At 39.8% G+C, this 26416-nt stretch overlaps 1 protein-coding gene across 1 annotated transcript; it reads left to right on the top strand.

The window, feature by feature from the left end:
- The first annotated feature begins 137 nt into the window (after positions 1-137).
- On the top strand, positions 138-25712 carry LOC112048625 (O-acyltransferase like protein). Its single transcript, XM_024086241.2, has 12 exons — positions 138-459; positions 6257-6393; positions 11005-11126; positions 11848-12056; positions 14619-14812; positions 15543-15706; positions 16666-16851; positions 17124-17300; positions 17424-17574; positions 22646-22829; positions 24182-24321; positions 24773-25712. The coding sequence occupies exons 1-12, from the start codon at positions 153-155 to the stop codon at positions 25031-25033; spliced, it is 2232 nt and encodes a 743-aa protein (XP_023942009.2). The 5' UTR covers positions 138-152; the 3' UTR covers positions 25034-25712.
- Positions 25713-26416: the final 704 nt, after the last annotated feature.

Here is a 26416-nt window from a genome sequence, read left to right as displayed (position 1 = left end):
TCCCCTATGCATATTTCTCAAGATTATAGAATTAACCACGCAAAAGTGCTACAACCGCGCAAGAATTCTAAAAGCATTACAGATTGCGTTAGGCCTAAAACCTAATTCACCACTCCTACTTTCATACCAAATCAATGTAATCACAAGTTGGAATGGTGGGTTATGCAACCGGTCAGCGGCGCATCGCAGGCGCAGTACACGCCATGTCGCCGGTGCGCGCGCTCACGTTCGCGGCTCTATGGGCTTGCGCAGCCGCCGACACTCGGGCCCCACCCGACACTATTAATGACGATGTTTTTCATACAATAAAAATCCCCGTCACTAACACCACACCTGGAAGTGATGTAAAAGTTTACGATTTTCAAAATACCGGTTCGGTGAACGATTTTGGTTTTAGCGGCGCGAGTTTGTGGGATGCTGGGCTGGACCCTGATGGAGATGTAATTTACAGATTGAGCGGTATGCATTTAATTAATCAAATTAATTTATATCAAGAACAATTTAGAAAAGTCAAGTTTGTCAGTGAATAGTGAATCTATCACCGGTTCGGGAAACATATTCTGTAGAGAGCCGGCAAGAATATTAGCCATATATTTTTTTCTTTAAGTATGTCCAATATTCTTCCTTACCCTTCAACGAAACAGAGGGCAATTAATGGGCAACATAACAGTTTAACGGGCAAGGATTGAACCCAGACCTAATTAGACCAGACTACCCTTCAGACTCACAAAACAGCGACGCTGCTTAGCTGCATGACAATACTGAAATATACGAGTTATTATTATTATTATTACAAGTTAAAATTATAAATTTTGAAAATCCCCGAAGTTCATGGAATTAACTTCACGACAGAAATTGTTCCCATCATAACTTTGTTGCAATGAGATGGATCAAAGAAAATTTAAATCGAAAAAATCCGTTTGAGTGCAGTGAAGCCACAGACAAACACACACACAGAGAGACATCGACGTCAAACTAATAATCGTCCTGGTTTTGTGTTGGGGTATAATAGAATCAGATTTATTTAAAGAAGATTTGCCATATCTTTTAAATATGAACAATATTCCCCATTCCCCTCCAACTAGCGGGAAAGACTGTAATAGGAGTGAGTACGACAACAGACAAACGGGACTGAGATCGAACCACGACCTCGGTGATAAGTTCGACCGCTCTTACCGTTGAGCTATTTATACAAACCTAAAAAATTAAATCTGTTTTGGCATAACTTTTAAATGGTCGTACCGATCGATTCAAAAATAAAGCTATTGGTGTCAATTTTGTCGAAATTTGTGCTATCGTTTTTATGAAATCATATCGTCAGATCACTCATCATCATCATCATTATTATCAATCCATATTCGGCTCACTGCTGAGCTCATGAGGGATTGGGCCAATTAGTCCACCTCGCCGGCCCAATGCGGATTGGCAGACTTCACTCACGCAGAGAATTAAGAAAATGCTCTGGTAAGTAGGTTTCCTCCCGATGTTTTTCCTTCACCGTTTGAGACACGTGATATTAAATTTCTCAAAAATGCACACAATAGTGTGATGTGTATCATATCCACTAGGCTATCACGTCTCTCAGGGCTGGGCTCCAGGTCAGATTAGTGCAACTCTAGAATTCCTATGTAGACCTTAAAAACTGCGTCAAGCGCTGCCAAACGCGTAAAAATTGTTTTTATTTAGTAATTGTTATGGATATTTCGATCTCATTGCATGAACCGGGTCACGACGGGTCACGAGACTGAGTTGCGAATATTAAACATTTATATTTTAAATATTCATATATTTAAATGTTGAAATTAGCGAATATCTCCGCAATTGAACGTTATAGTTTAGAAAAAAAATTGGTAAACTTAAAAGAAAAGACCAAAATCATGGTCATAGGATAGATCACTGCCGCAATTTGTTGACGAATTTGTATACCTCAGATCCACATCATCAGATCAGATCATCACGAATAATGGCTTCTGTGAACTGGACGTACGAAGAAGTATTTGGATGGCCAAGAGTGCCATGTCTCAGCTACATAAAGGGTTGAACCCTTTAAGGGTTGAATTTTTCATCCCTATTGCATTTCAAATTCTATCGATAGCCAATGTTTCTATTACAGTGAACATAATTTGAGAAATTGCGGACTTTCAGAAAAAAAGTTCAACCCTTATTGATAGACATACCTACCGTTTTATTTATCTATATCTATACTAATATTATAAAGAGGTAAAGTTTGTAAGTTTGTAACATTCTTTAAATGGGGTAATCTTAATCTCTTTAGTGGTAGGGTAGGGGTAGTAGTAAAGTTGACATCGAAATTTACGTGCACGAAGTCGCGGGTTGTCCGCTAGTTACAAATATAACTTGAACATTGGCTGGTTTTTACTTTTTTCACAAATTTCAAAATTAAAAATTCATGATTTTTTTTATAACTGTAACTCTAAAAATTAAGGACTTTCCATAAAAACTTTGAATTCCTATTTCACCCCCTTCTAATTTGATTTCCGCCATAACAAGCAACCTTATCCGTATTATGGTCTCAAACCGTCTCAAGTTTTATTTGAATTCATTCAGTAGTTTCAGCGTGATGGCCGGTCGACAAAAAATACGGACAGACAGACTGACAAAAAAATCCAAAAACATATTTTTGCCTTCAGTAGCGTCTACTGTACAAGTTACAGTAGTAATACTGCAAACTTAATGGGATGGTTCCAATCACAATATTACTGCTATGTTTGAAAATAATGTACTAATATGTTGAATCTTTGGAAATAAACTATAAACTGAAAAAGTCCAGTTTATAGATTAATGAAGCAAGTGTTTAACTGAATAAAAGATATCTTATTTCTTGTTTATTACTAGTAGCGACTGTATAATGCCCCCCCCCCCCAATATTTTTTTCAAAATATCTTCAATGTACAGAATTTGACCTGTTACAGTTTTTACCCGACTGCGTCAGGAAGAGGGTAATGTTTTTCAAGCGTATGGAAGTATGTGTGTATCTATGTCTATTTCTTTGGCACGCCCTACACACCAAACGGCTGGACGATTTTTGACATATTATAAAGTGTCATTGAGTTCGTCAGAACTGTGGTAGTGACATAGGCTACATAAATTTTCCAAATGGCGCCCGTAAATGAAAAAAAGGTTGGGTAAGTTTTTTTTACCCTATCCTAACAATATATGTAAACCATGTATATACGTGTCACTGTTCGTGTTTTAACACAAATTATCAAAAAGCGTACCAAATATATATATTGGGACCATCAAAGTAAAATTTACTAACTAAAATGTATTCAAGTCAGGAATGACATTGTCTGTACTTAAAAGGTCTTAAATAAAGTAATAAGTTCGAGGAAAAATATTATTACAAAAACAAAAAACCCAACTGTTTAGGCGGCACTGAAAAGAGAAAAATAAAATAATTAAAAAAATAAAAAACCCGACAGCTAAAATATAAACACTGAAAAGAAAAAAACAAGCTCAGTCCAGAATTAGTGTAGAAAGCAAATAGAAAACAATCAGGACTAATATTGGATATAATGATTTTAGTCTACATGTTTTTAATTGCTTTCTACACTTCTGAACTGAGCTAGTTTTTAAATTTTATGCAGTCGGGTTTTTTTTAATTTTTAATTATTTTATTTATTTATAATAAGTATCGATTTACATTACTCATTTATTTACCTATTTTTCTTTATTTTTAACAACTCTTATTAGAATACAATACTATAAAATAAAAACACTAAAAATCCATAAATAATATAGGTACAATATTATAATATTATTATTGCAATATTATATATTATAATATTATTGTATTTCATTCTATTTTTATCGACGTTTTTAAAACTGTCTGTTGCTTCAACACGTTTTAGTACTTCATTTACATATTATGTACAACAGTAAATAAAAAGGCATTTTTTAATTATATAATATTACCTACATTATAGCTGACCCAGCAAACGTTATTTTGTCTTATAAATATATCTACTCTCTTATTTATTTATTTATTTATCCTTTTTTCTTTTAACTTTTTAACAATGTTAATAAAATAAAAAAAATAATATAAAACTATTCGTTTTGATGAACGCTATTGAGTCGTTAAGAGAAAAATGTAAAGAAATTAAAGTAATGACTGTGCATATGCAATATATATATATATGAAAATTTAGTATACGTACATAAAAACATAGGCAATTTTAAAAGAAGATGTGATTGCAATAACATTAATGTCAGAAACAAAAATAAAATTGTTGCACACCATACTAGATTACATAAAATTAGTAATTCTTTTAAGGGCAGTTGCATACGTTTTTATAATAAACTACCACATGAAGCTACTGGAATGTCTCTCAGAAAGTTCAAAGTGTTTATTAAACGCAAGCTTTTGGGAAAGGCTTATTATAGTGTTAATGATTATATTAATTATAAAAAAGCTTGGCGTTTGTAATATACGACTGTGTGCTTAGTTTTAAATAAGTTAGTAAAATGGTGGTAAACAAAAAATAACCTTGGCTGAGTATTTTTCGGGCTCTTCTCGGATCAAGGCGCGTTTGGAACCCTCGTAACTTTTGTTTTATGTTTTCGACTATTATTACCACCATTAAATTAAATTAAATTATGACATAATCTTTGGCTGGTGGGAGGCTTCGGCCGTGGCTAGTTACCACCCTACCGACAAAGACGTACCGCCAAGCGATTTAGCGTTCCGGTACGATGTCGTGTAGAAACCGAAAGGAGTGTGGATTTTCATCCTCCTCCTAACAAGTTAGCCCGCTTCCATCTTAGATTGCATCATCACTTACCATCAGGTGAGATTGTAGTCAAGGGCTAACTTGTAAAGAATAAAAAAAAAAAAATAAAAAAAAAAAAAAAAAAAAAAAAAAAAAACCTTTCAAAAATTCGTGCTTGTAAACTAAGCCTAATTGAAATAAATGAATTATGACTTTTTTGACTTTTATTAAAAATTTATAAAAAAAATCAACGCCCAAGCAACCAGTGGTCAGGTTCCAGAGTGAGGTACCTCTTCACAATACGCGCCGTCGCAAGAAAGCAGTAGTTTTGCGAAAGCATTTTAAAGTGTTAATCGAAGCTTTTCGCTATAAGACCATTAACTGAAACGACTATCAGAACAATAATACTTCACTCAACATTCCACTTGGCGGTAATCTTTTGAGCAAGGTCCAAGTATTTTGATACTTTTTCCGTTTAACCAGATTATCGTCATGTGGTACAATATGGGACAATTATTGGATATAGCATTATATCAGACCTATTGATAACAATATACCTGTTAGTAATAATCGTTCGGTCCCAGTACAGCAACGCACTGATATTTTTAAGAACCGACGCTGAGTCGTACCTATAGCAAGGCATCTCAAAATCTGTAAGGCCATGCTTTTGGTACATTATCTTGGCTACTTGATTATATCTATGCAAGTATTCGTTGAGGGACTCCCTAGGACAATGACATGCTCGACAGACGTCTGGAGTGCCATATTTCATTATGTTTCCGGTAGTTTCTCGTCTTTGAAGTTATACATCGCCCTTAATTGCACAGAAAATACCCTCGGTTTTCCCAAAGAGGTCACCGAATTGCAACCAAGATAGGTACAGATGTTATTTGACCTACATTCGGCAGAGTGAAGCCTTGTAGAATCATTCATGCAACTCCTTGCTCTTCAATTTTGCCACACGATCTGAGTTAATAATATTACTAATAGGCTTGCGTCAGTTCAAAAATTTATTATAATTGGCTGGTGGGAGGCTTCGGCCGCAGCTAGTAGTCACCCTACCGACAACACCGCCAAGCGATTTAGTGTTCCGGTAATACGATGTAGTGTAAAAACCGGAAGGAGTTTGAATTTTCATCCTGCTCTTAACAAGTTAGCCTGCTTCCTTAGGTTGCACCATCACGTACCATGTGAGATTGTACATGACATGCTATTCGATCTCAATGCGTTGTGATTATCACTATTATATCGCGCTACTATATCGAATCTTTTGACACCTCATTCATTTAAATCGGTTCATTATTTTAGGCGCTACGGTGAAACATACATACTTACATACATAATTACATACATACGCACACTGCTAAAATTATTACCCTTCCTTTTGGCTTCGCCGTAGTCGGGTAATAATGGCATAATATAGGACGAGCCACAATCAAAGACCGCGTTGCTGAGACAACTGATTTATTAACAAAGTACCCACATACAACATGAGCTAACATTTAAATGGAAACCCGTTGTTGCAGATGAGGAATATTATGAAATGCCTCATCTCTTCCACCTGGACGAGTACGTGGGCTGTCTGGCACGGCGCGGCGCCTATTGTCTCGGCAGCTTCGAACTGTCCCCCAATGGGTACAGCCCGCTCTTCAACACCATGCAGGTGAGGCAGCAGCTGTATTATTATCTCTTCCGCCTGGAGGAGAATGAAACGTGCCTCTAAGGGCGTCGTAAGCGAAAACGTTGCGCAGAGATTGAGTTAGCAGATATTGAAAGCTATTCATCGGAGCGTGCTGATAGATTAGTGCCAAATGCTTATTTGCCGGACTTCCAGTTTATGTAAAAAGATATTAACGTATTCTAACGAGATTAGAAACGTATATTTCGACACTCGCAAGCCAATCAAAACTTATGGGGTACTTTCCGTTGACCTGCTATAAAAGGCAAGTAGTACCATCATTAGTAATGGACATTTCAATTTATATTACGTTTAAGAAATTAAATATCACGTGTCTCAATCGGTGAAGGAAAAACATCGTGAGGAAACCTGTATACCTGAGATTTTTTTTAATTCTCTGCGTGTGAGAAGGTTATGAGTACCAATCCGCAATAGGCCAGCTTGGTGGACTATTGGCCTAACCCCTCTCATTCTGAGAGGAGACTCAAGCTCGGCTGTGAGCCGATTATGGTGGTGATGTTTTTATGAAATAGCCTTCAAAGGATGCGTGAATAATTAACGTTGGAATAAAGGATCTAAATAAGCATTATTATTTTCAATAAGGAAGTATAATTAATACCACGGTAACAATTTGGTTAAAGATAACTAACATCCTAACTGGCTCTTTTTTGCCGACGGCTTTTTTGGCTTAGGAGCACAAGGTCTTGGGTTCAAATTCTGGGTCGGAGATTTTCTTTATTCTATGGAATTGGCAGTAAAAATTGTCAGCGCGGAGTTGGGAAGTTAGTCCTGTTTACCCCTCGTGCCTCGGAGACCACGTGCTGATTGATGTTCGGTCATTAACATCTGACAGTGGTCGTCAAGGAATTTAGAAATAACACCCATCAAAAAGTGATCCGAATTTTGCTACTCCACTAAGCTCACACATGCAAAATTTTATGTTTACTTACCTTATATATTTATGTATGTATTCTTCATTTTCTGGACAAACGGCAGAAATTGTAGACTACATTTGGGTATTATTTGTCTAAAAATTTTTCATTGTTTAATTTGCGACTAAATGAAATTAAGACATTGAAGCACTTTTGTTCGCCCCAGTTTCGACGCATTGGTGACACAATATCATAAAATTATTAACACCCTAAAGCCGTCAACCAGCATCGCAGTTCTGTAACCCCTCTCCTATAAAGAGGGATGCTGCACTAATTATTAATTATGTATTATTAACATTGTAACGTATTGTCCGTTGTACGAAGTCTATGACTATTTGCAGTTGTCCAACAGATGATTCAACGTTGTTTAATCAGCGCAACCAACAGATTTGCGCTCAACACCACATCGCCCGATTATGCAACTGGTCGGCACAAACATTACGCAACACATTGATAAATAAACACTCGAATTATTTAGATACCCGCACGATGCTGACGGAGTGAAAGGCAACGCTGTCAGAGATAAGGATTCGCGGGCGGATTAAGACTACAATATGAATTACAGAATAGGTGCACTGACCTACTCCATATGCATATCTAATACTAAAATTATAAAGCTGAAGTTTGTTTGAACGCGCTAATCTCAGGAACTACTGGTCCGATTTGAAAAATTGTTTCATTGTTAGATAGCCCACTTATCGAGGAAGGTATATTATCCCCGTATTCCTACGGGAACCACGCGGGTGAAACTGCGCGACTTTTGCTAGTGAAATTTAGTTTTTCACAAATCCCTCGGGAACCATCGATTTTTCCTGTATGAAAAGTAGCCTATGTGTTAATCCAGAGTAATCTTTTTCCATTTAAAATTTCAGCCAAATCAGTTTAGTAGCTGCGGCGTTAAAGAGTAACAAACATCCAAACAAACATCCATATAAACATACATACAAACTTTCGCGTTTATAATTTTGGAGAAGAAAAGGACTAGGATAGTCCTCTTCTTCTCTAATTAGTCGGAAAGACTATATTAGGAGTGGGTACGACAAAAATCCAACGGGCTGGGATCGAACCCACGACCCCTCGGTGTGAGTTCGGCTCTATTACCGTTATTCTATTAAAGTTTCATATTTCATACCTACATAGTAATAATACTCATTTTGTTCATAAAACGAAATAACAAATAGGCCTAAGCAATTTAGCTATTGTTTGCGTGTGAAGGTTGTGATAATAGGTGTTATGGTAATATAGTTTCAGGTTCTTTGTAATGAAGTGCTAATGCTGATCGATTTGCAACTATTATCTTGTAACCTTATTTACTGTAGATCTTCTGAGATAAAATTCAGTAGCATCAAATAAAAGGTAGTTCTAATCGGATTTTAACTAATCAGACGTATGAAATGGCTTTTTCAAACAATTTAGTTTTAAAGTCAAACTCATAACGGGGGTTTCTATTATTTTCTGTTATGTTCTATTCTATTCATTAATATTATCGCTATCGCTATTGCTATCGCTTTCGCTAACGCTATTGCTTCTATACAAAGTTTCAACTGCTATTTTATCTCCTTCTCTTTTTATTTTAGGGGTAAAAAGTAGCCTATGTTCTGCTCCAAGGTCCCATTTATCATAATACCAAAATTCATTTTGATCGGTTCAGCCGTTTAGCCGTGATAAGGTAACAGACAGACAGACTTACTTTCGCATTTATATAATTAGTATAGATATTTAATTAATCTTCGTAACGAGTAATAGGTAACATTAAAAATTTAATAAATTATGCTAATACTAACGTATAAATGGACTAAAATGATTAACAATTAACAAATATAAAAAGATGAGATTGACAGGTGTCTGAAACGCAATCTCTGAGCGGCCGGCCTTTAAGAATTATTTCTTGATTAGCGGACAACCTTTCAAAAACGGTTTATAGCTTGGCAAGTTCATTGATGATATACGGGCGACGGGGGGAAAGCACTGCGCGGGTGTGAAGTCGTGCATGCGGGGCAGAGGGAAGGATTACGCAGGTATGAAGTCGTGCGTGCGGGGCATCGATAGTGTTACGAACGAATTAGCCAAGCTATAGCGGTTTACTCCTGAAAGTGTTGGCTGTTTTGAAGCTAGTAAAACGAAAAGTTTGTTCGTTAATAGACAATTTAGTCGGAATGGGTACGACACTTGCAGCTGTCGGAAATCGAACCCACTACCCAGTCGTATTTGTATCCTCATAACCGTGGAGCTTTTGCCGTTATATTGTTACTGCATTAGTATTTGAATATTAACGATCACAGTCGAAAACAATCAATGAATCGAGACAGCATTATTTGAACTCTGTTATTAATTTTTTTCGAAAACAATCATAAATCGTAATGTGAAAACTGTTTCACTTTCGACATTCACTCGTAGGTAGTAGTTCCGCTCCGATTATAAGAATTGCGTTTAGAAACGCGTTATGTGTATTGATGCGTTCGCACCGAATTTTATTACTAAACGAATTGATAAGCGATTACTAAACGTTTTAAAATTAAGCATTAGATGCACAGGTCGCTGTTGCATTTGCGTTCGACGTAGTGCAGGCGCTGTAAGGTGTAGAGTGTGCATAATAATTGAGGATTGCATTTGTTATGAAGCAAAAAAGCATGCAGGTTATGACTTATGATGCTGGAGGTTGCCAGGAGGTTTGTTGGTCCATTTTTTGTTTATATCCCTTCGATATCATGTAAATGGACTGAACAAATACTTTGCAACAACTTTAAAGCTTGTTTCATTCAGAATATTAAATTTTTACGCATTATTACAGGCCTCCTCCTATTATTACGTTCGTTATCAACCCATATTCAGCTCACTGCTGAGATCGAGTCTCCTCTCAGAATGAAAGGCGTTTAATTATTAATCCACCACGCTGGCGGATTGGCAGACTTAACACACGCAGAGAATTAAGAAAATTCTCTGGTATGCAGGTTTTCTCACGATGTTTTTCCTTCACCGTTCGAGATATTTAATTTCTTAAAGTGCACATAACTGAACAGTTGGAGATCCGGACCGTATTCGAACCTACACCCTCCGGAATCGTAGGCAGACGTCATATCCACTTAGGTGTACTTGCATAAGTATATCTTTATTTTATGCAACTGTCAATCAAACTGAAATTGTAACAGTCTAAAACTTATATAACCGTTACAACGTCCAACTTAATGTCATTTATTAAATAATATAATAAATGACATTAAGTTGGATATTGTACCCAGTGACAATCTATGACAAATGGAATTAAGAAATGGTCTCGTTCGAGAGATTCTTTTGTCATCATCATCATCATATCAGCCGATGGACGTCCACTGCAGGACATATGCCTTTTGTAGGGACTTCCAAACGTCACGATCTTGAGCTGCCTGCATCCAGCGAATACCTATGACCCGCTTGATGGAGGCCGACCAACACACTTTGTAGTGCGGGGTCGCCATTCCAGCACCTTGGGACCTCAACGTCCATCGGCTCTTCGAACTAAGAGATTTAAGAGAGACTGTAATCTTTGTAAATACATTTATAATTTTAAGCTTGCACGTCATCTGTTATGTGATTCTTTATGAAAATATAAAGGTTATTATTATATAACTGTTTATCCCAATGGATGAGATCTTGGTACGAGTAAGTAACAGAGCATGTGTTGCAGCGCTACTCCGCCAACTGGGTGGACTACTACAACCACACGCGTCTGCACCGCGGCGTGTGCCTGACCCGCAGCTGCGCGCCCGCCCACCGCCCCGCGCTCACTACGCCGGCGCTCAAAGCATGGTGGGTGGCAACTACATATTTATTCAAAAAGATTATTATTAACCATATATTTTTTTTTCAATTGACTAATACTGAAAAATATACCTCCCGTAAACAAAAGTTTTGTGGCAGGTGTAGGCATGACGATATACCTTCAGCAAGGGATCGAAAGGGATCGAACCTTACAACCTTGGACTGAGTCCTCCCCGTTAATCGAGGGGCTATTATGAGTTGAGTAAAGTCACTGACATAGCTCAGCGAGTCGCAAAACAAGTGTGCAAGTGGCAGTGGGCCACATAGTTCGAAGAGCCGATGGACTTTGGGGTCCAAAGGTGCTGGAATGGCGTCCCCGCATCGGAAAGGTTGGTCAACCCCCCACTAGGTAGACCGAGGAATCGAGGATATCAACCGGGTTGCCGAGAGCCACTGGATGCTGGCGGCTCGAGACCGTTGTGCTTGGAGGTTCATGCAAAAGGCCTATGTTTAGCAGTGGACGTCTATCGGCTAATAAGGTAAGGTAAGGCCTGACTTTACGTGCTTAATTATCTACTCACTTTGTCTATGAAAAAAATTACTCGACCTATTTTAAGAATTCTTTCACCATTAGATAGCCACATCTTTACCGAGCAACACGTTTATAGTTTATATCTGTATTACCACGGCAACGAGAACTACGCGACTGTAGCCGTGGGCCGACGTTCAATAAAAATATAATGAATGATGATTAATATGTTTTGGCCAGGTTCGCATCCTGCGTGAACACCAGCACTATGGCGGCATACAACCTGTCGGCCCGACTCTACCGGCTGGAGTACTGCCGCCGAGGGCCCGAGCGCGCGCCGCCTCTCAACGCCAACGAGAGAGGCTTCGCGGGTTTCTTGGTAGTGCTGTTCGGCCTCGCTATGATTAGCACCGTTTTGGATTTGACGCTGACTGATCAGGCAAAAAAGGGTGAGGTGTTACCTACTGTTGATACTATGGATAATAACTAATGTGCATGACTGTCCTGTTGGTCAAGTGATTAGCTTTTGTATCTTAATGTATAGACCAGCGCTTGTCTGCAATCAATGGTGCAGCTAATGGTGGAACGCGTTTTCTTTGCCTGATTCTTGACTTGAAGATACTCAAGGTAGTACGTGTAGTCAGGTAGTAGGAGGTAGGGAAAACGAAAGCTGGAGCACTACGAAGTTATAGCTTGGCATGCTATAACTTCGTAGTGCGAATCAGGAACGAAGAGCCGAACCACTTCGTAAGAGTCGAAGGGATATCAACTACGTATAGATGTAGATAACTGCGATGCATGCCAGTTCTATGATAAAAAGGTGGGAAAAATCATTCATTAATTATGAATTTTCTCACCTTTTGAAAAGAGATTCATTCTTAAATGATTGAATCTTTTTTTATAGAGATACCTTTTCCCGGCTGAGCCGCTAATATCCCGGTAAAATCCATGGATTTTGCGGGAGTTGTACAAAACGGAATATCAGCGAACGGAGTCGTAGGCTTCTGTGATTATAAATTAAAAATAATCGGTACTCAGATAAAAATCTTCTTTACACATTTCTACAGGAAAATGAATACAATGTTTACAAAACGTAAAATATAGTATTGGCCGGCCGATGACCCGTTGGTATTATGTAAATGATGTTAAACTTAAACGAGGTTACACATATATATTTCGTGATCATTGAGTTCTTTTATAACAGAGCTTCAAACTTGCATAGTTTTGTACAGTATGTTTGTTATTCTATTACTTGTGTGGTGGTAAACTTGGCAATGGGTGGGTTACATAGTTCGAAGAGCCGGTGGGTTGAGGTCTCCAGGTGCTTGAATGAGGACCTCGCACCGGAGTGTTGGTTCCCCACTAGGTGGACTGAGGACATCAAGCGGTTAACGGGAAGCCACTGACTCCGGTTTGGAAGCCTTTACAAGAAGCCTTTGTCCAATAGTGGACGTCTATCGGCTTATGATGATGATGATTGTTACTTGATATTATTAAATAAATAAGCAAGACATTAAATACAATTTAACACGAAAAAAAAGGCTCACTCTTAAAACTCTAATAATATGACGTTATTACTACGAAAACGGATCTTAAACTTAAAAATCTAGGTTAATAGATATAATACATAGACAAAAGATACTCGTAATACTTTAATTAACCTTTAAACGCTCATAGATTTTAGATTAATTATATTTTTATATATATTTATACACAAAGAGCCGATATGAACATTAATGAGCTGTTTAGAACAAGAAAACGGAATTTTACTACAATACAGACATCTACATCACAATAAACGTAAGCAATAACATCCAGTTAGTTCAACAAAACCCCGTACTGTTACTCTTATATCCGATTGATAAAACAGTTGGAAAGTGCAATATGATACGGCGAGTCATCTGTCCATACAAAAGACATCAACGCGTTACATCGTGTTTTACGAACGCTTTGCATAATTTGGTGCTAATAACTCGTTACGTGCTCTAATAACACAGTGACCGCGTTTTTTTTCAATAACGTTCCACGTTTGTTTTATATTAATTGTTATTAAATATTAGTTTTTAAATGAAATTCATTGATATGATGTTCGAATAGTTTTATTTAATTTTATTAGATTAAGTAATGTGCATAGGAATTTGTTTGTTTGTAAATCAATTTCTGTATTCTTATATACTACAACTGAATAGGCACTACGCGAGTAAAATAGTTTATTATGTGTGTAAGTTTGGTATGATTTCACGCCAAAACCAATTTAAAATTTTCTCTCACCCATGAAAAGCTACATAATCAACAATTAACTTAAAGCATAAGTGTTTTATCCCTATATGCTGTATCCCCATTACCTTACGGGAACGGGAACTAGTAATGTATAACTAATAGGTAAGTGGGTGAGGTTTGCTAGTGAATTTCGACGTACATAATTAGGTGCATTAACAAACGAAAGATAAGAAACATAAAAGTAGGGCTCCTTCGTGGCGCCAAGAAACGGGTTTACCAGTCATAATGCAAACGTTAAGTCATAATTCAAACCACTGCGCCGAACTCAAGTATTGATGTGTTCCCATCAGAAGGTTTCTGATAAAACTAGAGACAGATGAGGTTTAACAGCTTCAATTTGATCGGGCAAACAAGCATGTTTTGAAAATGTACGAGTCTAGATAGAGCTAATAGCGGTACGAATAAATCACATGACGATATTCAATGGTAAATCACATGACGTTTATCAGGGGTAAATCACATGACATTAATCAACAGTAAATCACGTGACGTTAATCAGCGGTAAATCACTTGACGTTAAACAACGGTAAATTACATGACGTTAGTCAACAGTAAATAACATGGCGTTAATTAACGGTAAATCACATGACGTAAATCATAAAAAAATACATTTTGTTCCTGCTAGGAATAGAATTCAAGAGCTTTCAGTTATAATATTGTTTCTAAAGCACGTACATAATTCAAACTTACTCTACTTTAAGATTATATAATGATGATGATGATACTCCTAGGCTACGGTTGGGCGCTCTCCTGGTCGGTGCGTTCCTCGTGGCGCGCCCTCACAGCACCCGCGCCGGTCTCCCAGGGCGTCGACTTGCGCGTTTTTGACGGCCTGCGAGTGTTCTGCATGCTGGGTGTCATCCTCGAGCACGTGACCTGGCTTGCTATGCTCTCCTACGTCGCCGACACGAGGGCTTACGAACAGGTAACTCACTCACGGGGTGTCGACTTAAGCGCTTTCGACGCACTGCGAGTGTTCTGCATGCTGGGCGTCATCTTTGAGTACGTGACCTTGCTCGCAATGCTCACCTACTTCGCCGACACGAGGGCTTACTAAATAATAACTTAATAATATACCAATATGGCGGACTTAATAGACATGGCGGACTTAGTTTTTATGCACCCTTACAATAAGGGTATTGAATAAAAGGGCTTGCTGAGAGATTTTTAAAAATTTGAGCTTAGAATCTGTTTTCTCCATTCATGCAATGCCTATATATCAATTTTTAAAGAAATCGGTGCAGTTTTAATGAATTTGAAAATGGCGACTTTTTTTAATAATAACAAACCGTAAAATAACGTCATACCTGGGTACCTACATAAAAAATATTAAATTGCGATTTCTGCCAATTCACCGTAGACTGCAAGATCCTCGTTCCAATAAAAAGCTAGTCTTAATCCAGAAGACCAGAGTCTAAACTACAACTACAAAACATTAAGCTCTAAAAAAGCCCTAAACATCAGGGCTAAAGTGCTCGAGTTCTTAAGAACACTAGCTGGGCGTCACCCTCGAGCGTCTTATAGTACTTGTTAAAGCAGCGTGGTGACTGGTGGGCCTAAGCTCCTCAGGCCTGACGCTGTTGTTGGAATAGGTTTATAACGATGATGTCATCCTTATAAGACACCTACATATCAAGTTTTTAAATTTCTGCCAGATGACCCGCTCCGGGGATGTGATACTGATGATTAATAGCAGCCTGGTGGTGCAGATCTTCTTTATAATGGCCAGCTTCCTGCTGGCGCACAAGCTTCTCAAGCAGCGCTCCTCATCATCCGCCGTCAGCACTTTCTTCGACACCATGTTCAATAGACTTATCAGGTGAGAAGTACTCAGTTTAACATATAGGTAATCATGTAAGTCATTTTAACTTGGTAATAAAAATATTTGACGTTGCACTAATTTAATATTATTAAATAATTTTTACATAATATATATTATGACTATAATATTGTTTTATTTTATCAGTCACAGTAATTCATATTAGTCAATCATAAAATCCCTTTGTCAAAATATTATAAGCTATTACATATATTTTATTTGTTTGCTTATAAATTAGGAGCTACTATAAAGTCTATGTATCATATACCTGACAGGTAGGTATATGATAGCTCAACGAGTTGCGAAGCTGAACTGGCAATGGGCGGGGCACATAGTTCGAAGAGCCGATGGACGTTGGGGTCCCAAAGTGCTGGAATGGCGACGCCGCACTAGTAAGCGCAGTGTTGGCCGACCCCCCACCAGGTGGACTGACGACATCAAGCGAGTAGCAGGGATTCGCTGGATGCAGGCGGCTCAGTATCGTGATGTTTGGAAGTCCCTACAAAAGGCCTATGTCCTGCAGTGGACGTCCATCGGCTGATATGATGATGATGATGATGATGATCATATACCTAATCATTGTGATAGAAAGTATCAGGGTCCGGTTATATCTAAATTACAACTGCTTTTATAATGACTAAAATAAATTAATATTATTATTATAAAATTAATTTATTTTAGTCATTACTAATTTAATAATGTATGATTTTTAACACGTTCACTGCGGAAATAATATCAGTGACGTTCAGCTGGTGCGGTGGCAAAACAAAAAGGCCCCCCACTTGACTTTCTTATTGTACGTGACATTCTTTTAATTCAACCAGTCCGCAGTCCAGAACCTGTGATAAAGTCTTTCAAATAGTCATTGTTGACGTTTCAAAAGTGTTAATTAAGCCTATTTGAAATAAATGAATTTAAATATTGATTTGCTTTTTGCTGATGATGATTGTTTTACTCAGGATATGTCCAAGCTACTTTGTGGTGGTATGGTTCGCGTCATCGTGGTTTGAGCGGCTGGGCAGCGGGCCGCAGTGGAGCTCGCTGGTGGGCAGCGAGGCGAAGGTGTGCCGGCGCAAGTGGTGGACCCACCTGCTGTTCCTCAACAACGTAGTGGATCCCGACGAGAAGTGCTTGATACAGACTTGGTGAGCATCTCCTCCTTGACTCGTGTTCCTTATGTGTGATATGTATAAAAATGACCGCTTCGTAGGTGGCTAGTCTCAATATCCGTCGATTTAAGATAGTTCTGCAAAGTAGATACATCCACCAAGCTTATTTACATTGCCAACTTTTGGTGTGGATGCTGCTAAAACTAGACACACTTGAAACTTAGTGCCTATGGCTTAGCTTTATATACCTACATATTTATATTATGTATATAAAGATAGATAACAAAAATAAACTGTATTCCACGCAGGTCCCTGGCAGCGGACATGCAACTGTACATGCTTGCGCTGGTGCTGACGTTGGCGCTGCGCGGACGGCGCCACGCTGTGTCGGTGCTGTGCGCGCTGCTGGCGGCGCTCACCGGCGTGTGCCTGGCGCTGGCGTACGCCTGGCGACTGATGCCCACCTACGTGGTACACCATCCCGAGTGAGTACTAGTGTGTGTCGGTGCTGTGCGCGCTGCTGGCGGCGCTCACCGGCGCGTGCCTGGCGTACGCGTATTATGTTCTCATTATAAAAGTTTCGATCTAACAAAACATACACGTTTCAGAACGATTCGTGTGGAGTACCGCGGCAATTTGTCGTTCAACTTGCTGTACCAGTCGCCGCTGGGCAACTCCGCGGGCGCACTGGCGGGCCTGCTGCTGGCGCACGTGCACCACGCGCTGAGCGGCGCCAACGTGCGCATTGCGGACAGTAAAGTGAGTATGAGCTCAACGTGCTGTACCAGTCGCCGCTGGGCAACTCCGCGGGCGCACTGGCGGGCCTGCTGCTGGCGCACGTGCACCACGCGCTGAGCGGCGCCAACGTGCGCATTGCGGACAGTAAAGTGAGTATGAGCTCAACGTGCTGTACCAGTCGCCGCTGGGCAACTCCGCGGGCGCACTGGCGGGCCTGCTGCTGGCGCACGTGCACCACGCGCTGAGCGGCGCCAACGTGCGCATTGCGGACAGTAAAGTGAGTATGAGCTCAACGTGCTGTACCAGTCGCCCGCTGGGCAACTCCGCGGGCGCACTGGCGGGCCTGCTGCTGGCGCACGTGCACCACGCGCTGAGCGGCGCCAACGTGCGCATTGCGGACAGTAAAGTGAGTATGAGCTCAACGTGCTGTACCAGTCGCCGCTGGGCAACTCCGCGGGCGCACTGGCGAGCCTGCTGCTGGCGCACGTGCACCACGCGCTGAGCGGCGCCAACGTGCGCATTGCGGACAGTAAAGTGAGTATGAGCTCAACGTGCTGTACCAGTCGCCGCTGGGCAACTCCGCGGGCGCACTGGCGGGCCTGCTGCTGGCGCACGTGCACCACGCGCTGAGCGGCGTCAACGTGCGCATTGCGGACAGTAAAGTGAGTATGATGGCAGAGTGGGGCACTTGCCAGTGACCCTGCCACCTGCAACCTGGGCAATGGAAACTAGATAATGTTTGCATGATGAGATGATGTTTATATTGGCCACAGAACATACTTGTAAAAAATGCTAGTAACACACAGACTATACCAAAATTGCATTTTCCAATTCCAACAACGTACCCACGCACTGGGTAATCATTTAGGTGTCCTGTTCACTTTACCTGTTAATTTTTGAATGGAAAATATTCTCCTATTTATACAAATTTTCAGTGTTTCTCACAATTTAACGAAAAAATCACGTCATGTCAGTATAATATTCATTTAATTACTCGTAGTCATTAGAAATTCAACACGCAGTACCAAAACAAAACAATTAACGATGTCATACTTTTATCTGTTAATATTTCAATAAATCCATTGATTTTTAGAAATCATATCATAATAGGAATTTTGCAGTGAATGACGTTGGGCACTTTTAATTTTAAAATTCAAATGTCAGAATTTTCCGTCTTTTTCGTAATATTCAGTTCTTTTTCGATCTTATAAGAACTTCAACTTCTAAAAGTTTAATGGAGGTCATAATTATGGAGTCATTTTAAATCAATTACATTTATTAATGAGCTGATCTTATCAGATGACACAAATAGTCACCCGAGATCACCGTGATAGCGATCGTCTAGTTTTGTTTATGTAATAACGAAAACGTTGAATAATTACTTCGTTAGTGTAGTAATATACTAGTTTTATAACACTACGTTGACTCATAATTTCTGTCACACCCAGGACATTTATCTCACGTGTTGCAATACCCAGGAAAATGAGAATGTCAAATGAAATTATAATATTTTATGGGCTTTAATTATTGCGTATTTTTGTGAGTGATAAATAATTGCATATTTGGAAATCATCTGAAAATATTTTGTTTTTTTTACTTTGGGGTTATTTTCTTTAGAATAAAACAAAAAATGAAAGCTCATTGCAATTTTGTAACCCTCCCATTCAACGTTTAAATCATCAGCCCCCCCTAGCCAAGCACGTCGATTCTCTTTATACGATCGCTAACGCTTCGATAACTAGAAAAATGTATGGGAATGACAGATCTTGATCACGTGACTTGTCGATAGCAATGTCATTCCTATACATCTTTCTAGTTTTAGAAAGAGAATCGACATGCCACTTAGCTAGGGCATTTTTTCTAAATCCACACTTCTTAGCAATTCTGAGCTATTACCTGACCCACCTAACACCTTACCCTTATCTGACATGCTTAGTTATTTCAATTTTATTTTTTTTGACTCGCTTGGTGAAAGTACTTAACAGCAAGATTTTTTGTTCGTTTGACACGTCCAAAATTCCCCTCATTCATTTTCTTTACAAAGTTAACAAAACATTCAAGATGCAAAAATATCGTAATCCCTTCTTTACTAAGCGAGCTCGTATGTCTTATCTCCTTGAAACTGGCGCAAAATTTACAGTAGATAGGTAACTAACTACCTAACTACCTACATACCTGAGCAATAACGAAGTGAGTTACAAAACGCAACCGCACGCTATTTACTGCCCAAAGTGCATAATTTGTGTTGCGTTGACGAGTGCAATCGAGACAAGCACGTTCTGAGAGTCTATAGCGGGCACCTAAGCGCGTTCTCTATTGAGTCTTCGCACCGTCAATTATTTCCGACAAACACGGTCTTTGTGGCTATAGTAAGAACGTTATCAACTGAGTCGGACTATAAATAGTTTCTCTGATTGGGACAAGCACGATTTTACGAGTAGGCTCCTTATTGCGTTATTAAATGAGTCATCGGCCCATCAATCCCGATAATTTACCCAATCCTGATCAGCGTGGTTCCCGCTCCCGTCGGAAAATAAAAAAAAACAAACAATTAAATTATTCCTCTTTATATTAGTATAGAAAATTAATATTGATTTGCTTCAGTCAAATCTGGGGCTATGTATAAATCTAAGTAACAGTAGGTACCTTGACGGCCTATATGGTGCAGTAATATGCGCAGAGAATATACAAGACGGAGGTCCTTGGTTCGATTCCCGGCTTTTTTTTTATTTAGGGAGGAAAAAAATCCCTCCGGACTTCTGCCGACAGTCGGCAGGGCATGTCTGACTTGCACGGACTAAAAATAACCTTCCCTGGACTCCATGGTCAGCACGGAACCGCTATGCATTTCTTCGTGCTGACCTTCCTGTTGTTTTCTTTCACTCTCTCTCTTTTGTTCTGTCTCTTTTCCTTCCTTCTTTTCATTGTGGTTCGGAGCATATGGGCGTACTTCTGCCACTGCTCCTCGCTTGACAGCATACGTGAGATAAGGTTACTTGCGTTTACCCCCTCATTAGTACCTTTAGCGGCTGCTTCGATCCCCGGCTGGGCTGATTGAGGTTTTATTCATTGGTCCAGGTGTTTCTGATGGGAGGCTTCGGCCGTGTCTAGTTACCACCCTACCGACAAAAACGTACCACGCGATTTAGCGTTCCGGTATGATGTCGTGTAAAAACCGAAAGGGATGTGGATTTTCATCCTACCCCTAACAAGTTACCTTCCGCTTCCTACGCTTCCATCTTAGATTGCATCATTACTTACAATCAGGTAAGATCGTAGTCAAGGGCCAACTTGTAAAAAATAAAAAACCTATGTATATGTATAGGTACAGCATGCGTCAAACTTTTTGTTCGCTCTGAACACGAGACATAAGGTTGCTCGGAGTACAAAAGTTCTGCGTGTTGCAACTTCAGAGTGGACTAGAAGTTTGGTGCTTACTATATCTACCTTAATCTAAACGTTGTGGTTCTAAAATGTTGCAAATCCATTAGTTTTGACCCACTTTAGGTAGCAAAACCTAATAGCATAACAGCCGGGACCTATGCTGCGCTAGCCACCTAGCAGCGAAGGTAACTAGACTTTCACTTTAAGTCGCTTGTTGCGCCACGCGGATGCCAGATGCTGTGATCTAAGCAATTACCGCTGTTTATGTATTGGGACATTTCTATGAAAACTTGCCGTTCAATTACATGGCTTTTTAGGGTTCCGTACCCAAATGGTAAATCTCCTGTCCATAGTTGTAACCATGATAGTTAGACAGTTCAATTCTTCACACATGATGTATAACGGGACGGGTAGAAGCGACAGTGATTGTACCATCATTTCGTGGTAGAGAAAACCTCGAGCAGTACTTGTGAACTTGGGTATTGGTGTTGGCTTAAAAGTTTATGATTCATAATTACAACATAAAACATTATCAATAATTACAACATAAAAGATTATTAATAATTACAACAAAACGTTTTTGCACAAAATCACTAACGCGACTAGCAGTGTGACAGTGTTCACGCTGCCTAACAAACAACTGAGCTCAAATCATCAAATACCCTCTTATTTATACCATCACTGTTGCTCCTCCTCCACAATAACAATAATATTAGAAATTGGAATATTCGTACCATATTATACCTGCAAACATGCTTATAGCCTGTTTCTATTCAAGAAAAGTCATCTCATGTTGATTTTAAATTAAAATCCCGCGAAGAGGATGTACCAACTAGTGAGGTAATTACTTAAATGTCGTAATCACTGCACTGTATCTCGTAATCGTTGCGAACCTGCCTCTACTTCCTATGTTTTGTCGGCAACATTATGATAATGATAATTAGTATCACGATTTTTTAAACAATTTTTTAAACAATGCTTAGCTAAGTAAACTTAGATACTTACTTATAGTACTTACTTTCCTTACATATTAGATTCCTTTCTATTTTTACAAACATACATAATTGATATAGCATGATATAATATTATGTATGTTTGTAGTAATTTGAAATATTTTGTAAACCTCAATAGTCATGGGCCGGACTCATGACTGAGTCGTGGTTCGATTCCTGCCCGCTATTGTCGTACCCGCTTCGACTAGTTGGAGGGGAATGGGGATATTAGTCATATTGAAATATATGGTAAGTACTATTCTGCAAAAGAAAATATGGTATGCTGGGGCCATTTTCTAGATTATGCCACACATCGCATGTTTGTCCACGGAGAGCAACGAGGGATATTCTACAATAATATTATAAAGAGGGATTCGTATTTTTGTATGTAACGAATAAACTGTAATGTTACTAGACCGATTTAAATATTTCTTTCACCAATAGAAAGCTACATTATCAGGGAGTAATATACGTCATATTTTATCCCCGTATTCCCACGGGACGGGAATGGGGAGAACTATGTGGGTGAAATCGCAGTTTTGCTTGTATTTTGTTGTGCTGGCATCTCCTACTAGTAGGTGAGCACACTCCTACATAGACCGCATTCATGCTTTCCGACGTAATTGTAGACAAGTGCGAGCCTATATTGCATAAAAAATTTAAATAAAGGCATAGTTGTGTGTGAGTGTCACTAATGTGGGTTGTGTTGTCTCCAGTGGTTCCGCTGGTCATCGGTGGCGGCGGCGCCAGCCGCGCTGCTGTTTGCAGCCTGGTCGCCGCTGGTGCTGGGCGAGGGACCGCCGCGCCGCGCCGTCGCCGCCGTGCTGGCAGCAGTCGAGCGGCCGGTGTTCGCGGGGCTGGTGGCCTTGGCGCTGCTGGGTGCTATGCATGGCGTCAAGTGTATGTACCTAACCCACCTAATAGCTGACCTAATGCCGCAGCCACACTATGCTCCTCGCTCTGTACCTCGCGCTGCCGCGATGTTGCCACACACAGTTCTATAGGTACTAATCCTTTGATTGGGGCCGGTGGGCGGGTCGAGGTGACTACACGTCTGTACATATCACGCTACTCGTGCAGAAACGTCGCCTGATGAAACCCGAAGGCTGAAATAAAAACAGAGGGCGGAACGCCTCTCTAAGGACCATTCGGGAGAGGGTAACCGTGACCTGAGTGAGTCAGTCCGGACGCCCTCAAGATCGTGAGTTAGTAAACCCACGATCAAAACCACCCACGATAAAAAAAAAAAAAATATCAAATATCAAATATCAACCCATGTCCGGGTGACATTAGATATCGGGGACCTCGTATTCGCTGGCAAAGACGCTGTGTAGCTTGTGTTTGTGTTGCCTGGGAAGTATTCTCGGTTGTCATGTCATCGTTTGGATCGTAAAGGACGTTCTTGGGACGCCTTTACTTGCAGTTAGCGTTTAGGTTGGGAGTGTAGTTGCAGGCTTCAACCACTAGTTAGTTGGGATGGATGACAGCTCTGTCAAAATAGTTTTGAGAGAACTGTTTCATGTAATTTGCTAATGTTGGTAAATCTAGGTCTCTATGGAGGTCGTTTTACGTACAAACCACGGTGCGCCCGTGATTTAACGCAGTATTCGATTTTGTAAAGTTTGAAGCGACGCTCGCTCGGTCGCTTTTGGACGGTGGGCAAACACTACACTAGCGTAGGTTAAGATCTATCTATCGGATCGTAGTTTTATAAAGCGTTAGCTTTGAACGGAAAGACAATTTACCTTTTTTGTTAATTATTGCGTAAAGGTGGTGCATTACGAATGCAGCCTTTTTCCTCGCTTTATTAATGTGCATGGAGAAGCTCATGCGGTTGTCAAAGATCACGCCTAGGTATTTGGCAGTAAATTGCCAGGGGATGGGAGCTCCGTAAAGGGAGACTTCTTTGGGTCCGGGTTTGTTTCGGGGGACCGGTTGTGATGTGGTTTATCTACCATCTGCGTTTTATCCATTAGGTAATTACGGGACACCTGTTTAATTTGCTTATAAATTTATAAGGTATACTTCGTACCTACCTAGGTATTAGTGACGCAGGATAGCTCACTTAAGGTCAAAACTCATTACAACTCCCCGGGCACGTAAAGTCGCCTTGCCTCCGCTTATGCTTACCACGCACCGTAACTTCACCAACCGCTCGCCGGCTGGACAGCGAGGCGATACGTACTTGTAGCCGATCCGTGTCTGCAGCTTTGAACGAATTTGAGATTTACCAGGAGCGTCGCCTGTTTCAGCTCCGTGGGGCACGTGGCTGTCGTCGGGCGGAACCGTACTGGCGCGGCTGTCGTTCGGCGCGCTACTGCTGAACATACCGGTCAACAAGTGGCTGCTGGCAGCCCGCCTGGCGCCATCGCAGATCGACCGCCAGAACGTGGTGAGTCCCCTTCCCGTATACTGTGCACGCTACTAGGGCTCTGCTGAGCTGGCCGCCAACCTGAACCGCCAGAACGCAGTTAAACATCTTACACTACAGGCGAGCCGAGGCCGATTACTTGCTGTCAAGTCTATCTTTACGCGATTGACTGGTCTCGATTGCGATCACAGAAGTGTTCTAAGTGGTGTGAACTATTTAGTTGCAAAAATACACTCCTTGTGTGCCTACCCTAAGTACTTACGAACCTGTATTGTAGAAGAAAGTTAAAAGTAGACCACGTTTCTATATACGAGTATATTTTAAGCACCCTTCATAATATAGGTAAATGAAAAAAAACGTCTAAAAATCACCATTGAAAAAATAATGGTGCACAGAAAAGAATATCTCCATATCCACACCATTAATTTTAATTTAACATTACTAAATTCTTATTCTAATTTTCTATTTCTAGATATTCGAATTTCTGGGAGCCGCGATAGCGTCCTACTTGGCAGCGGTGCCACTCGCACTGCTGGTCGAGCTGCCGGTGCAGCGCTTGCACAAGGAGCTCAGCGCACTCTGCAGCCGGCCTCCACCGCCCACAGAACAGAACAAGTCACCGCAGCCCACAGAACAGAACAAGTCACTTCAGTCCACAGAACAGAACAAGAAGGGGGAGAAGACCGACCATGTCAAACACAATGACGGACAAGCTGATCATTTGAAAACATAATTTGATCTAACATTAGATTTATAGGGAAAAATATGGTCACTTACGTATCTGCAGTATCCAAAGACCACTATAGGTTTTTATAAAAAAACAAATGTCTTTTAGTCGGTTGGTCAAGATCGGTTCTGATTTTACTTATAAAAGTGGGTATAATTTTGGAAAATATCCATATTTATTGTAATATTTGTTTGGCGGGGCGACATTGATTTGTCTTATACGAGTTTATAGATGTAAATTAAGAAAGTTACTGTACTTAGTACAAAGTGCTGTCGAAACATTACCTAATAGAAATGTATAATACAGGCGTAGTAATTTATGATAACTTTAATTAAGTTATAATAACTTGTATTTGTGAGGTCTAGGTTTTGTATTTTGCTATGAGGAAAACAAACTTGAGATCCATCTGCTGGTTTTGAGACACAAAACCAGCTAGATAATGAAAATTATTAATAATTGTTGATTAAGTTGATATAATATGAAGATGTAAAAAGTTTGAATGTAAAACAAGTGAAAATGGAAGTGTAAATGATAGGGTGAGAGAAAAGTAATTATTTATGGCACTGTCAAGGTATGAGTGTCCTTGTAACAAGCATTACAATTTACAAAGGCACTCTTGACTAACAAGGTATTGAGTAAATTAGCAAATGGGAGTAGAAAAATAAAGCTAAAAATAAAATCCTTGTACCTGACTTATTATTTATTGAAAACCTTATCGCAAACTGCACAGTATCACTAGAGTCATTTTGTAACCAGAGTGTCTAGTGGGAGTTTTAAATTTTTTCATACTGTAAACCATCGCGTAACCGTAAACGCGAATTTCTAAAGAATTGAAACAGTTGTGCAGCAGTGCCACTAGATAGCGCACAAGATGACCCACCAGAGTCACCGGTATTAAAAAAAGCATTTTATTTCAGGCCAGAGACCCATATACAAAATATACATTAAGTAAAGTACTACAGAAAACCAAACCAAAAGCCAGAATAAAAAATCAGACACACGCAGACATAAGCATTAAAAATTAAAAAATAAGAATTTAAAATAATTATGCTACGAGTATTTTCAACTTTTAGTTTTATACTATACTATATTATGTTACGTTGGGAACCTGGAGCACGTTTAGCCAGTTTTTAAAGTATATGCTGTGGGGGCATATTTGAGCGACAACTTTAATAAGTTTGTTCACCGATTTACGAACTGTGTTCCAGAAACCCGCCATTTTACGACGAAGAACAGTAAAAGTAAGAATAAGTCTTTTCTTGAGAGGCTCAATAGCACCATATCATCAGCAAAGCTCAAGTTATTAAAGCAAATTCCGCCAAAATGGCACCCAATGCCCGTACCACTTAGCCCTTCAATTAAGTCGTTAATGTACAACTTGAACAAGTC

This window comes from Bicyclus anynana, chromosome 8, assembly GCF_947172395.1.
Source record: "Bicyclus anynana chromosome 8, ilBicAnyn1.1, whole genome shotgun sequence".
Lineage (NCBI taxonomy): Eukaryota > Metazoa > Arthropoda > Insecta > Lepidoptera > Nymphalidae > Bicyclus > Bicyclus anynana.
Note: the sequence above shows the minus strand (reverse complement) of the source record. Positions and strands in the feature narration are given on the sequence as shown.